The sequence below is a fragment of the Zeus faber genome, assembly GCF_960531495.2.
Source record: "Zeus faber genome assembly, chromosome: 7".
NCBI lineage: Eukaryota > Metazoa > Chordata > Actinopteri > Zeiformes > Zeidae > Zeus > Zeus faber.
The window spans coordinates 23,283,452-23,297,727 of record NC_137203.1 but is presented as its reverse complement, the minus strand read 5'-3'; the positions used below and the strand labels follow the sequence as shown (position 1 = coordinate 23,297,727).

Sequence of the window (14,276 nt, the reverse complement as noted above, 5' to 3'; positions counted from 1 at the left end):
CACAACAAGCTCCTCAGCACTTCCTCTTTAGTAGTCTTATTGTGAGGTACAGCACACAGGTTACAAAGTGGTGACAGATGCTAATTTGTGGCTCTGTCGGGATGGACAGGACCTATTGCATCGAGCCAATGGCAGCTCAGCCCCCTTTCCCACAGCGGGCAGATTTGTTATTGTTGGAAGACACTCTGATAGCGAGCTATGTTTTGAAATAGAGCGCCAGCTGTTAGTAAAAGTCAAGGCCTCAGGAAAGCGTGTGTCAGTGCCATGCAGTCGTCTGTTGTCTGCTCGCAAACGTTTTGTTGTGGCTTATTACATTTTGGCACCAAGACTAAAACTGATGATTTACTCCTCTTCCTGTGTCTCCTCCTGCCACCCCCCTCCCTAAACTTCCAGGGCATCTGGCGTATTCCAGTGGATGAGATTGATCGCCCGGGCAGTTTTGCATCTCATATGAACCGATCCATCGTCCTCTTGCTAGAGGTGCTGTCTCAGCTCAAGGACCACGACACGCTGCTCAAAGTGTCTTTCATGCTCCAGAGAACACCTGACCAGGGAAAGTAAGGAGCAACTTCTTTCACATGCGTATTTCATATCCTGATTTGTTCTTCATCTTATGCTTATCATTCTCTCTCGTTCTCTAATTTTTGCCTTGAAGGAAGTATTTACGAGATGTGGATCGCCAGGTTTTGGCCAAGAGTGCATTTTTCCTAACTGTAAAAGTCTTGGAGGACAATCTTAATAGTCTCACAGGGGTAAGAAAGCAGAGCTCACTTGTGCTGTATACACTTTCGGAGCTGACTGCGGCTCTTTGTTTAGGACTTTTGGCGCTCCCCGCTGTCTGTCCTGACAAGCTCTGTTCTCTCTCAGGTGTCGGAGCCGCCTTCCAAAGCGCCTGCTCCCTCCATGGGGGAAATGACCACAACGGACACATCCAGCAGACCCAGCGCAGAGGACAGCAAGCATGCTCTGCCTAAGAAGCCTGGGCTCGCAGAGGGTCCCTCCGACACAGGGCCCGCCGAGGCCCCCCAGCCGCAGCTTGCTCCACTCTCACGGACGACAGACAACGCGGAGAAGCCCGCAGAGTTCCAGCCTGTGAAGGTGGAAGCAGCTGCAAGCGAAGGGCCCAGGGCAGTACCGGAGGAGCCCATGGAGCTAGACTCTGGCCTTTGGAGGAAACCCTCTAACACTGCAGATTCTCAGGGCAGCCAAGTGGCTCCCGAGGCGCCTAGGACCATAATGGAGCCAGGGGAGAAAGCAGCAGAGAACAGCCGGACAGCAGAGCTGTCTCTGGAGGAGCTGAGCATCAGCTCCAGGCAGCAGCAGCTCCAGGCTCCCATAGCCAAGGGCACAGTGGCAGCCAGCGGGACTGAACAGGGGCCACTGCGACGGCCCAACAGGAAGCGGAAGCTACTGGAGGATGTGGAGTCGGGCAAAACGCTGCTGCTGGATGCCTACAGGGTGTGGCAGCAAGGCCAAAAGGTCATGACCTACGATCTGGCACGCATTGAAAAGATCATGTCGGAGACATACATGCTCATTAAACAGGTACTGTACCTCTTCTGTCACTCAAATGCATGCAGCAAAACAAGAATATGCACAGACAAATGACAGAATCTTAACTGGCATGGTTTGGGAACATAAACTCCAACATTGCACATTCCAAATTCATGAACTGTATGACAATGTATTCGATGTAACCTCTCATCCTATACTTAAAGAGAAGTACCCCTAAAATTGCTCGATAATAATGTACTATCTTATCTTATCTTATATTAGATAAATGTAGTGCATTGTAAAGTATTATATTTGCTTTGCTGAAATATTGTAGAGTAAAACGACAAAGTTTTCCTTCAGAACAGTGCTGAAGTAAAAGTACCCAGTTACCAACCACCACTGCTAAAAGTCAACATATTGCAACCTCATCACCAGACTAAATTAGTAACACAGCTCTGAGCTTGGGCAGGGGCCTCCCCTCCCTTATCAAAGGCTTCTGTAAAGCACCTTTTATGAGGTGTACCATGTTATTACTCATCACGTAGTAAAACGTTGCTGTCTCTTAACTAATACTCCATTCTGTTGTTAGTGGGATAGGTTGGGTAGTTAGATTAATGTAGCTTTTGCAAGTAAAAACAAAACTTCTTTCTGAAATTCTGCAAGATTTTAACAGGCAACTAGTGGTAACTATTTAATGGAATTTCATAACTTGTCTTTAGATGCTGATTGCAAATTATTATTTTTTTTTTTTTGTGGTTCCCATAGCCAGAAGGGTCTATGAAATATTAATTTCTTGTTTTCTCCAACACAAAAAAAAATGTCCTAAGGGGCAATGGTGGGAATCAATTTTTAGTTTGAGTAGTGTTTGAAGGGCCGGCTGCTGGGAGGAACGCCACACTCTGTAATGTTGATTTATCATTGTTCAGCCCGGGCCGCCAGTCCAATGATGCCTGGTGGTGGGGAAATTAGGTTCTTTGTGGACCGAGTACAGTGAAGCAAATGAGATTCAGCAAGATCACACCAAGTCACAGTGCCAGTAGGGTGAGAAAAGTCTGACCTTATGTATAGTTCATAATTTATATGCAGGTAGCTGATGTGTACTGCTTGATAGGCTGTAGGTAGTATAGATTTATTGATATTCTCTTTCAATGAGTAATATACACTTAGAACTTCTCAAGTAAACAAAGGTTAACTTTAGCGAGGATTTAGCATTTTTTGTTGTTTTTTTATTCCCCCCTGCCAAAGTGGAAATTATGCAACCCGCCATGAATTTAGTTGTGACAGCCTCCAGAGCCTTCCCAGCCACAGTGAGCTGCTGATCGATCCCTCAGGAAGTTGCTGCGCTATTGGCTGCTGTTCCATGGAGCTAGGAGGCTGCAGCTGGAGTGGGAGTGAACAGGAAGGGCAGTAGGCTGAGGGGAGGAGAATAAAGTGGAGGAGACGGCTCTGCAACTTCAGCTTTTGTCCTATTTTGGTTCTTTTGTAGGGTCGCTATCCCCCCCGCACACACACACACACACACACACTTTCACTTGAAGATATAATAATAGCAGAACATTTTCCCAGACACACCCTGGAGAATGATCAGCTTTAACGTTGCCTTCGGTATTTCCCAAAAGGTATATGGTTTGGAACATTTACTCATTTGGTTAAGTAAAGCATCTTCGGTTGGATAGAAAAGGATAAAGAATGCACTTATCTTACAGCATTGCTTCAGAATGGCTTCAGCAGATCTTGGGTGTTGTCGAATAGTCCTGCCAGCGACAGTGCAGCAGCTGCTCCACCATTTCTGTCCCAACTCTTCACAAAAGCAGCTCTGGCTTCAGCCTGTTGCTCTGTTATGTACGAACAGGAGACCCAAGCTGGATTTGATGAGCACTCAACTTCTGTGATATCACCAGATAGATATGAGAGTTTAGTAAGCCTAGCTGCATGGTACCAATTTAATTTGTTCCATTTAAAATGTGCCATATTTAATCGTAAAATAAAGTTATGTGATATAAATATCAGAGCCGCTAAATGGGTTGGTTTGACATGGGGGTTGACCTTGCATCATAAAATATCCTACATCAGTTTTTAAGGCTTAAAGGACATAAAATGTATTTTTTTGTTACATGGAAATTATTATATTTTGTGATGGTTATTGATGCTGGGTATCAAGAACTAGCCAAAATTGTCTAACTGTGTACACTATGACAAAATGAATATCAACTCCATCATCAAATTCAACTTGAGTTACAAAAATAACTTAAATGTACATAAAATCTATTTCCTTCAAGTATTTAAGCACATCTACCCCAATGAAGCTAAATGCACTGTTTTCATTGAGGGGGGGGGGGGAAGTTTTTCTTATGTGAAAAGATAAAAACAAGACAACATAACATAAGAATCAAGCACAATAAAAGATAAAAACAAGACAACATAACATAACAAGAATCAAACACAATGTTCACCATGGTAAAGGATACTCTTGTTAAAAAAAAAAAAAAAAAAACCAATTAATTAAATTTCTTATTCATTGTCAATATACTCATATACTGCCAGCGGATAATAGTTGATACCACTCCACATTGATTATTAATGCTGACACACATTAACTGATGTGAATATGCAGGAATGTTGCCGCTACCCCATGTTCTCGTGGGATCGTTTGATATATGCATTGATTACCTGAGTAATATAGAGCCTAGGCAAAATAGTTTGTTGGATTATTGTTCTGCTTCAGTCCTGAGTCCTAAACCCTGCTCGCCGCTTGTTCTCCTGCTGCTCAGGTCGATGAGGATGTTGCTTTGGACCAAGCTGTGAAGTTCTGCCAGATTCAGTTGGCCACATCTGCCCAAAGACAGGTAAATAACAACGAAACAACTCAAAATGCTCTAATCCCACACCTGTGTCCTCTCCCCACAACTCAATCCTTATATTTGAACGCACACTGTGTAGAACAATAGAGATCTGACATATGCAGGTAAAACTGCCGTTCGTTAATTTAGGAGCAGTTTGGAAGAAGCCTAGTCGAACCAAGGTGACACCCAGCTTGCCGTGTCTGTGCCTCCATCTTACTGGAGAGCTCTACCAAAGCCAAGAATTTCCATTAGAAAAGCTTTGACAAAATCCACAACAAATGGCTTTGCTCAAGTTGCCGATTGGCAAAGCAAAGCTACATTTCAACAAAGTTTGGACCGTGTGCCTGAAGTAACCCGAGAAAATACCTCCATTTCACTTTGCTGTCCGTTATGTTAGTATTTCCCCTGTCCGCTTGGACAGTATTTAGATGTCTAACTTGTGACAAAAGCAAGATCTTATTTATTTAATTATTAATTTATCTTATTTATCTTATTTATCTTATCTACCTATCTATCTATCTATCTATCTATCTATTTATTGATCAATCAATCAATCATTTATATATGTATTTATTTATTTATTTGGACAACCTACAGATGTTTAGAGATTTGACTGCGTTTATTTTTTTGGAGGGGAGCCTGGAATTGACTACAAGGTCTAAAACAGGGTCTCTTGTTTGCAATTGGGGAGACAAAAACACAAGTATTGCTCCATCTGCAGAAGTGTCCTCAGCAAATCCTTAACAGAATAAACTGGGTAAAATTATTTTTTATTGCCCCCCCCCAGTAACTAGATTTTGCCTCAACACATTCGTCCTACCAGATGGATGTGGTTTGATTCCAGGGAGCTTTAGCCCCATCAGCAAGAAATACTGCATGGAATTCACAACTTACCTGGCACAATCTCCCAAGCCCTGATATGATAAGCCCCGCCCATCAGGCATTCCCGAAGACGTAAAAACAAACAATTGTTGTTGTCAACTCAGGTTTGCCGTTTATCTTTTGGGAATGGTACTGTTTGTGGAATGAATGCACTTACTGTTATATCGTAAAAGGATGTGCATTTTGGAGTAAAATGTACCAACTTGGAGAGGCTTGGCTATTGCTTCTGCCTTTATTCCTTCTCCAGCTCCAACCTGCCAGTGCTAAAAATAGTCCAAAGCGTGGCGTGAATTGGTCCTCTCTGGACTCGCTTAGTAGTTGCCAAACTTGTTCTTGTTTTCAACTGAGCATTGACATGTTCACTTGTTCTAGGCATTTGTTTGTTTGCCCTTGGCAGGCAAGTGATTTTGCAGGCTGGAGTCCATTGAATGAGTGGCGATTAAGCGATTACTTCTAATGATGAGAACAAGTCTTCCCTGATAGAGGCAAGCCCTGACTGGTTATCGCCGGCACGGAGAAATGTCTTTACGTGCTCATATTTCATATTGAGTCATTATTGCTTCTGCCTGCTGACAGCCCTGCACAGACACACACACACACACACACACACACACGCGCGCGCACACACACACACACACACACACACACACACACACACACACACACACACACACACACATATATCAAGGATCTTTCTGCCCACATCCTGTTGTCACGGTGATGCAGCCTGAACCTCAGGCGAGTGCAAAGTAGCTGTGGGCAAAATGAACACACCTTTTTTCTTTCAGCGCACCGTTCCCAACGCAAGGTTTTATGACATGGCTATGAGATGCCAACAACAAGCATTAGAAGCCCCTCTAAAAGCAGCATTTCTTTTTTTCCCAACTTATCTTTTTTTTTTTTTTTATTGTTGGTCCAACATGGGGGGAAAAAAAAAAAAAAAAGCAATTTGTACTTATTGTGTTTGTTTGAATCGTCATCTGGTGTCTGCGCCGTGGATGTGATGTGAGGTGTAAATCTGTGACTCTGGGAGCCTGGAAAAGTCCAAGCAGAGCCCCCTCTCGAGTGTGTTTACACTTGCATTTTAAGTGTGGTGTGGAGCCCTCCCTCGACAAACTCCAGATGCGTCACATGACTTGCATCCAAAATTTATCGCCAGGTGCAGCTGTGCGTTGACTTCACATTATGCTTTGGCAGTTTGCACACACACTCATCCTGCGTTCTGTTCCGCCCTCGTGGGCCTCAAGGCGCCAGGCAAGATTGTTTTGAAGACCATCGAATGGCTGTTTTTGTGTGATATTCCACCTACTCGTGTGTTCGTTTTTTATATCTGGTGTTATTATGAAGTGGAATAAGCGAGTGAATCACCCTGGAGTTCACAGCTATGAGATTTGAGAAAGTCTTTTCATCCAGATTCACACATTCCTTCGAGCCTCTGCAAGTTCAGACTTCTGACTTGATGTGGAAGGCGCAGAGCCTCCAAATTAGTGACTCGCTCTTCCCTCCATGTTTAGTACCATCAATCCCTCCCCCCTTTCTTCCTCACTCAAAGTCTTGGTGGGAAACACAACAGGTTTATATGATTTGCATTCTTCACCGCCACCCGTCACCATGTGCATTTTAGGGTGTTTTTTCTGTTGTATTTATTTTTTCACCCCATTTTTGACGAGGCTACACAGCCCTAATGATGCTTCTCGGGAGGAGTTCACAGAGTTCTCCTCGCTGCAGCTTGGTGTCGCCCACTGTGATGGGGAGCATATGAGGTCTCACTTATTGAGGAGAATTATTGACATCTAGTTTTGCCAAAAGGGCTGTGTTATCAATCTTATTTGGGCAGGCAATTTAATTAAAATGTCCAGCCTTTTCTATTGTGATTGAAAGATGACCAAAACTACAGCGGCGCTAAGCTGATTTAAAGCCCCATCTCGCTAATTGCGAGGAACCGCTGTTCCATTGAAATTTCTCTGGACCTCAGTCGGACGACCACAAGCCTACTTTTACCGTGCCATGAGCGCTGGAGGAATCTCCTGACCGACTGCAGGAAATTTGGCGCAATGGTTTCAGGTACTGCTTTCCTAGTACACGCATTTGTAGCCGACTTGTACCTGCTTCTGTCGACCATGTTTAATTCATGAGCTGGGAATCCTCAAAGGTGTGTGTGTGTGTGTGTGTGTGTGTGTGTGTGTGTGTGTGTGTGTGTGTGTGTGTGTGTGTGTGTGTGTGTGTGTGTGTGTGTGTGTGTGTGTGTGTGTGTGTGTGTGTGTGTGTGTGTGTGTGTGTGTGTGCGCGCTAGCTTCTGTGCCGGGTATTTGTAGAGTTGAGCTGTCTTGAGTTTTTGGGTGCGTCGGTGGCTCCTCTGTGGGAGCGTATTTGCTCTGCAGCGGGAAATGCCTCAGAGCGTCTTCATCACACATGGCTTTGACTGGTAGAGCACAATCCTGTTAGTGGGATTTGGTTGGTTTTAGCCATATTAGCTGATTCTGATTCTATTAATGTTCAAGCTTATTTGACAATGATGGGTGACAGCCCTTTTGGAAACTTTTAAAACGTACTGCATTTTGTCATAGGCATCTGCATATACAACACTGTTTTGCACCTCACTTATGCGCTTGAATTAGTCTACATCAGGATTTTGGCACCATACTTCCGCACACAGCACTGCCTATTGGGCATATAGGCTTGAATTTAGATTTCAAGTTTCCCTCTGAGCTAACCTGCACATTGGCCAGTTATGTCATTATTTTTAATAACCAGAAAGTAGGGTAGAAGACTAGCTTAAAATCCATCAATTTTAAAGGGAAAGCCGTACCAAAATTGCAGGCTTATTCATCTCTCTTTTGACTGTGCTCCTCTACGTTGCCATGACAGCGGCTGTGGGAGCAAGGCGGCTGTTGTCACGGGTTGTTTGTGCAACTCGCGTGTTTACGAGTGGTCTTATAAAGACACAGGGAAAGTGTAAAGGAGGGACGTGCGCTCTAGAGTTTCTCTCCTCAGCATCACCGCATGTAGTTGCAGACTCCAGTGTGCAAGTAAGTCTCCGAACCTCTCTGTGAATAATCGGGGATGTCATTATTTCTCTGACTGAATATTTCTGTCCGCCAAGGCTTTTATTGGTGATGCGTAATGTGTGAAAAGTGCCGTGGCGTCGACTGTCTCTCATCCCCAAGTCCTGCACAGGTTTCAGCCTCCGGGGAAAGCCCAGAGATGTGTAGTTCTCCGTGTTCTACCTGAAGGAGGAGAGGTCGGCACCCCCAGGTGCACGCCCACGTCCACTTCACCCAATCAATGCTCTTTTCTCCCAAACCCCCTTTTCCAGTCTGCCGGCGATGCTCCGACCACTCCTAAGTTCACGAAGGATCACCGTGACATCTTCTTCCCTGCCTCGCTGCCTACGCCTGTCCTCCTCAGCCACGCCGCCTGCCACCCCCTATCTACCCCAGAGAACCAGACCAAGGCGCTGTACGAGCCGCTGGGCAAAGTGCCCAGGCCCCCCTCGTCGGGCTTCCACGACCACACCCAGCACAGGAGAGCAGCCAGCCACCCGGCGGCAGCCATGGCCTTCCTACCGCACACAGGTACGCATCTCCGGCCAACGTTCCCTCGGTGGGGATCTTGTTTTTAGGTTCTAATTTACCACCAAGTCTTGGATTGTTTATCAATATGGCAAATTTGTTGTTGTTGTCGATTGAAAATACAGAGTTGAGTAGAGTAGCAGTATAAACAAACATATTGGGTTCAATCTGCGGACCATTTGGGTCTCAGATCCTGGTGGTCAACATACAGTACGTTTTGCAGCACACCTGTGAAAGTAATCTCAAAATAAACTGCTTCTTTCAATCTTCTTTTGAAATACTCCTGCAAACTCAGCCACAAGATACAGCGACATATGTGCGACTCTGACTTACCATGCAGCATTTATATACGTAGAGGGCATTTTTTTAATGAGCATTAATCTGACATTTGCCTAAGTTTAAGCTGTTATTCTTTCCGTCTATCAGGTGATGATGGGCTACTGTCTATATAATCACCCAAATCCCCTTGCAATGCATGGCAGGTGCACAAAATAATGCATTCTGTTATTTCGATTTGCCAGTAGTAGTTGGCATCTCCAAATATCTGCACAGTTCATCTCATTATTATCCATCATAACAAACCAATAGGTACTTAAAAGGATAAGTAATTTTTTATTGCTCCATCCAAGCCTTAATTTACCCAAACTAATGAGCCGACCTTATGATATGAAGGCAATGATGCATAATATTTCAGGTCAAAGCACATAAAAATGCAGGCTACACTACATTTGTAAATAACAACATTTTGTCTATTAAAAGTGACCCCTTTTCTCATTAAAAATACATATTTTCTCAGAATGATGGCATCTTTTGGCATTATTACGGCATACCCGACAGCAAATAATATTTGGGAAGTGAAGCGACACTTTACTTAAGGTCATTGCAATTATGCTTATTTGTACTCACACAACACTTTCTATGGATGGATGACACGGAGCGGATATATGTATATGCAGGAGATGTAGTCTTTTCTTCACGAACAATTCTTAAATCTATTAAGTTTTTATGCTTACACATTAGTTAAAAAATACTGCAAGGAGCAGACTTATTATCCCTTATAAAGATAGGTCATTTAATTCAAACAATTTAACAACCATATAAAGGTTGAGAACGTCAGTGCAGCCTCAGACAGGCTGTTGTTCTCTGGACGTCCAGCAGGGGGCGCATGTTGTTCTTCCGCAGCCCAGTTACATAAATTTTACACCCTGACCTGTTTGTTAGGTGTGTGAAAACACTGGTTTGTCAAGATGGTTCACTCACCTTTTTTTTTTTTTTTTTTTTTTTCCTGCTCGTGGCAATTATTCTGGCATATGAAAATGAAACGTTTGTGTCTCATTCCGTATTCATCACTGTGGGGTATACAGCCCCGAGAGCCAGCCGAAACATTTTGAGGGAGAGAGATGGAACTGACTCCTTGAGTTTAGAGGTCTGATGTACTATACATTACATTACATCTTACATTACATGTATTATTAACCGTTTCCTAAGAATGCCAGTGGGTGTTGTGCAGATTATTGTGGAAAAGCCCTCATCAGTAGACACAAGTGATTCATCCTAAGATCCTCCGTGCCGTGGGTGATGTGGCGGGGGGTGGGGGCTGTCTTTATTCTGAAAAGTTTTGAAATGGCCATGGTTTCACAGTCCCCGCTCAGTCTACTATTTCATTTTTTTTTTAAATTTGTTCCTAAGGGAACCACTGAAAGTACTAATCCACATCAGCATCCTCTCTGCAGCTTTGTGCTGATTTCAACCAGTAGGTAGTGTTCTGAGCCACATTTAATACTTTATCACATTTCTGACCAAATGTTCATAAATTTTACAGGATTGATGCTTTTAATTAATATAATTCAGTAATATATTTCAGTTTATAGCTCAAAAAGACAAGTTCTGGATTGCGGTGCCTCTATATTATTTTTTATGCGTCCTTACATTTAAATAGATTCAAGTTGTGATATAGTGATAGTTCTATATTTTATAAGCTAAAGAGCTCTTCAAGGGCTTTCATCTTTTTTTTTTAATTTGTATTTTATCGATATTTTTATTATGTTGTTTTTATTATTTTCTTTTTTCTTTTTTATTCAACTTTTGTGGAACTTATTTTTTAATGCCAATTGTCTGTAGAGCAATGCACCAATCCTCACCACGAATAATAATAATAAATAATGTGCTTAATTTAAAAAAAATTAAGTACATACATGACTCTGATTGTGACACTTGTTTGGTGGCCGTGTGTCCTCAGAGGAGCGCGAGGAGCCGGCGGAGGGCCTGTCCTACCGCCAGCAGGAGTCCCACCTCTGTCAGCAGATGAAGCTGGCGACCGTCTCACCGGGGCAGGACGCAGCCAGCAGCTGGTTCCAGGAGGAGCCGGCCACATGTAGCACACAGCCCGGCCCAGGTCAGAGCCTCCGCACCGCCAAACCCCTCATTTGGGAGGATCCGGGCAGAGCATTTGTTCCTACGCTATAATTTACACAGGAGGGGGGGGGGGGGCGGGGGCGGGATTTTGCACTGCGATGGCATTTGAGCCGTTTCATTGCTTCTTATGTCTGTTATTGAAACTTTGTAGAGATTGCAGCTTTTGGTTTGGTCTCATTTAGTCCTTAGTTCATTTAGAAGGGATTTTATATTTTTGTTTTTTTATTTATTTATTTTCATCGCACCAACAAATTGATTCATTAACATTTAAAATTGCCCTGCGTCCTAAATCGCATTGTAGAATAATATCTAATATGCAGTATTAATACATAATGCATAGTATTCAGTGCCAGGATGACATACTGTACTACATATATCCCACAATGCATTGTGATCAAGACACCAGTAAAGTTTCTATGCAAGTGGAGAGGCTATATGACCATGTGTAGGGTTCTTACCAGGTCATTGAGTTGCTTCATTTTCGTCCTCAGAAATTTAAGTACTGGAATGCCTTGAAAATATCCCTCTTTTGTGCTGAAGTTCTTGAAAAATCCTTGAAAAACCCCTGGTTTTGTTTCTCAAATCGGAACTTAATAACAATTTCCAAACTCGCTTTTGTAAAGGTAAATAAAATGCAGCATGGTTGGAAATGGAGACCTAGAAGAGTAGACAACAATGAGGTGTGTGTGTGTGTGTGTGTGTGTGTGTGTGTGTGTGTGTGTGTGTGTGTGTGTGTGTGTGTGTGTGTGTGTGTGTGTGTGTGTGTGTGTCTGTGTGTGTGTGTGTGTGTGTGTGTGTGTGTGTGTGTGTGTGTGTACTAAGCACTAATATATTACATTTGTTTTGCACATCCTTGAAAATGAAAAAACTGCTTAAAAAAAAGGTACTTGAATTTCATTTTGTAACGCCAGAATGGAGCCCACCTTGTATTATACCTGAGAAGCCTTTGTTCTTTTTACTCGTACACTAAAAAATATTTGACCTCTGACCTCCTGTGCCCTGTCCCCCATCAGATCAGCAGCAGTACGCCGGCAGCGATCAGTCCAAACTCTCGGACCCCAGCCGCATCCGCTCGCGGATCCCCCCCAACATGCCAAAGCTCTTCATCCCCTCCACGGTGACCAAGTTCCCCCCGGAGATCACGGTCACGCCGCCCACGCCCACGCTGCTCTCCCCCAAAGGCAGCATCTCCGAGGAAACCAAACAGAGGCTCAAGGTACGCGACAAGACACACCGGCATTTTTCCGATTAAAAACTGCTTTCACTATTAGTTTCTTCGTCGTCTTAATTTTGATCTTAAAAAGGCAATAAATAGTCACGTTAGTTGGTCACCCGGTGTCTACCGTGTGTGTGTGTGTGTGTGTGTGTGTGTGTGTGTGTGTGTGTGTGTGTGTGCGTGTGCGTGCGCGTGCGCGAGATCCTTGCGCGCGTCCTCCCGCCCCTCTTGCTGTTTCCGAGGCTCACCGCCGCCCCCTGCTGTGCGCCCTCCCTCCCTGCACAGAACGTCATCCTGTCCTCGCAGTCGGCCGCCACCGTCAAGAAGGACACGCTGAGCCAGCCGGCGCTGGAGGTGCAGGAGACGTCCAGCCAGGAGTCGTCCCTGGAGAGCGAGTCGGAAGAGGAGGAGGAAGAGGAGGAGGAGGAAGAGGAGGAGGAGGAGGAGGAGGAGGAGGAGGAGGAGGACGATTACATGGACATCTGAACCTCCGGAAAACGCGCACACACCCGCGCACAAACACACACACCCCTGACTTCGCCAAACCCCTCCCCTCCCGTGTGCCCTGTCTCCGGTCGCTGCGGTTGCCTTGTCCATGTAGATGGCGTTCTTTGTTTTGTTCAAAAGCGTGCGTTTCACAATTCTCTTGGAAAATGGCACTCCTGAAGTCATGTAATGCAGTATTTTGTTTGTTTGTTTGTTTGTTTTTTGGCGTGCGATATCCTTAGTTCTCACAGCATGGCTCACGGTTAGCCTCTCGCTAAGCGGAACGATCCGTGCGACACCCGGTCCCTGGATCTTGCTATGCAGAACCTCAGGTGTGTCAGTCTGAACCTCTCTGTTTTCTGCCGTTTTCCTCCACTTTGACCACATTAACACATCAGCATGGAAACTATTGATATTCATACACAACGTATTTCCAACCGGGACACAGAGTAGACCCCAGGTTGGCAGATTGGAAATGTTTACACTCAACATGTGGGATGTCTTTCATTTTGTCACTTATTTCTGTGCTATTATTGTTGTAATAATTTTGGTGCGTGTGTGCGTGTGTGCGTGTGTGCGTGTGTGTGTGTGTGTGTGTGTGTGTGTGTGTGTGCGGGTGAGATTTTTATTTTCGTTTTTGTTTGTGTATCTGTAGCCCGGAGGAACAGCTCTTAGCCAAGAAGCCGTCCTGCCACCAGCATTGCTCTAAATGAGTAGAAAAAGGTAGTCTGATTGTTAGAAATGAGCTTCTTGTACATATCCTTATCCAAAAATCTTTCTGACACAAAGGCTTTAATGGTGAAGAGCATCGCTCCGCGCTGCAGACAGCGGTCTGCTTGCGGGAGCGTTCGTAGGTCAGTTTCCGTTCCATTCGACTCAGAAAAAAAACAACAAACAAAAAAAACACGTATTTTTTCACATTTCCTGAGTGGGATGGAAGTGAAACGCAGGTGGAGGTGAAAACACCTTGCGGTACAGATGCCTTTTTCAAATGGATCCAATTTGATAAATTTGTTAAATTCTTGCCAAACTCAGAGAAAGACGATAGAATGTTTTTGTACAGATTTGTTTTCTATAAAAAAAAAAAAAAAAACAACGAAAAAGGATGTTTACAAATTATTTCTTGAAGGCTATTTGAGAACTTTTTAAGGAAAAAAAAAAAGGGGGGGGGGGGGGGGGGGGGACAACGGTAAACAGCACCCTGGATGAGACGATGGTTGGAGTTTTGTGTGCATGCGTATGGGATTGTTTTTTTCTGTGTTTTCTGGGAATGTACTATGGCGCAAACAAGTGGAAGTATCTCGCTACGGGGACTTTTTGTTTTCTTTGCAGTTTGGACTGAATGCATTGACGGTGTAACAAAACCAA

The 14,276-nt window shown here is 44.1% G+C and overlaps 1 protein-coding gene across 1 annotated transcript in view; it reads left to right on the top strand.

Annotated features, from left to right (window-relative positions):
- Positions 1-14,030, top strand: part of cabin1 (calcineurin binding protein 1) — a 44,920-nt gene extending 30,890 nt beyond the window's left edge. Inside the window, exons 32-39 of the mRNA XM_080004348.1 lie at positions 394-557; positions 656-752; positions 868-1,545; positions 4,266-4,340; positions 8,536-8,794; positions 11,031-11,186; positions 12,220-12,422; positions 12,708-14,030. Of these exons, the coding sequence (XP_079860474.1) occupies positions 394-557; positions 656-752; positions 868-1,545; positions 4,266-4,340; positions 8,536-8,794; positions 11,031-11,186; positions 12,220-12,422; positions 12,708-12,908 (1,833 nt within the window). The 3' untranslated portion in view covers positions 12,909-14,030. The remainder of the gene's footprint in view (positions 1-393; positions 558-655; positions 753-867; positions 1,546-4,265; positions 4,341-8,535; positions 8,795-11,030; positions 11,187-12,219; positions 12,423-12,707) is intronic.
- The last annotated feature ends 246 nt before the right edge of the window (positions 14,031-14,276 follow it).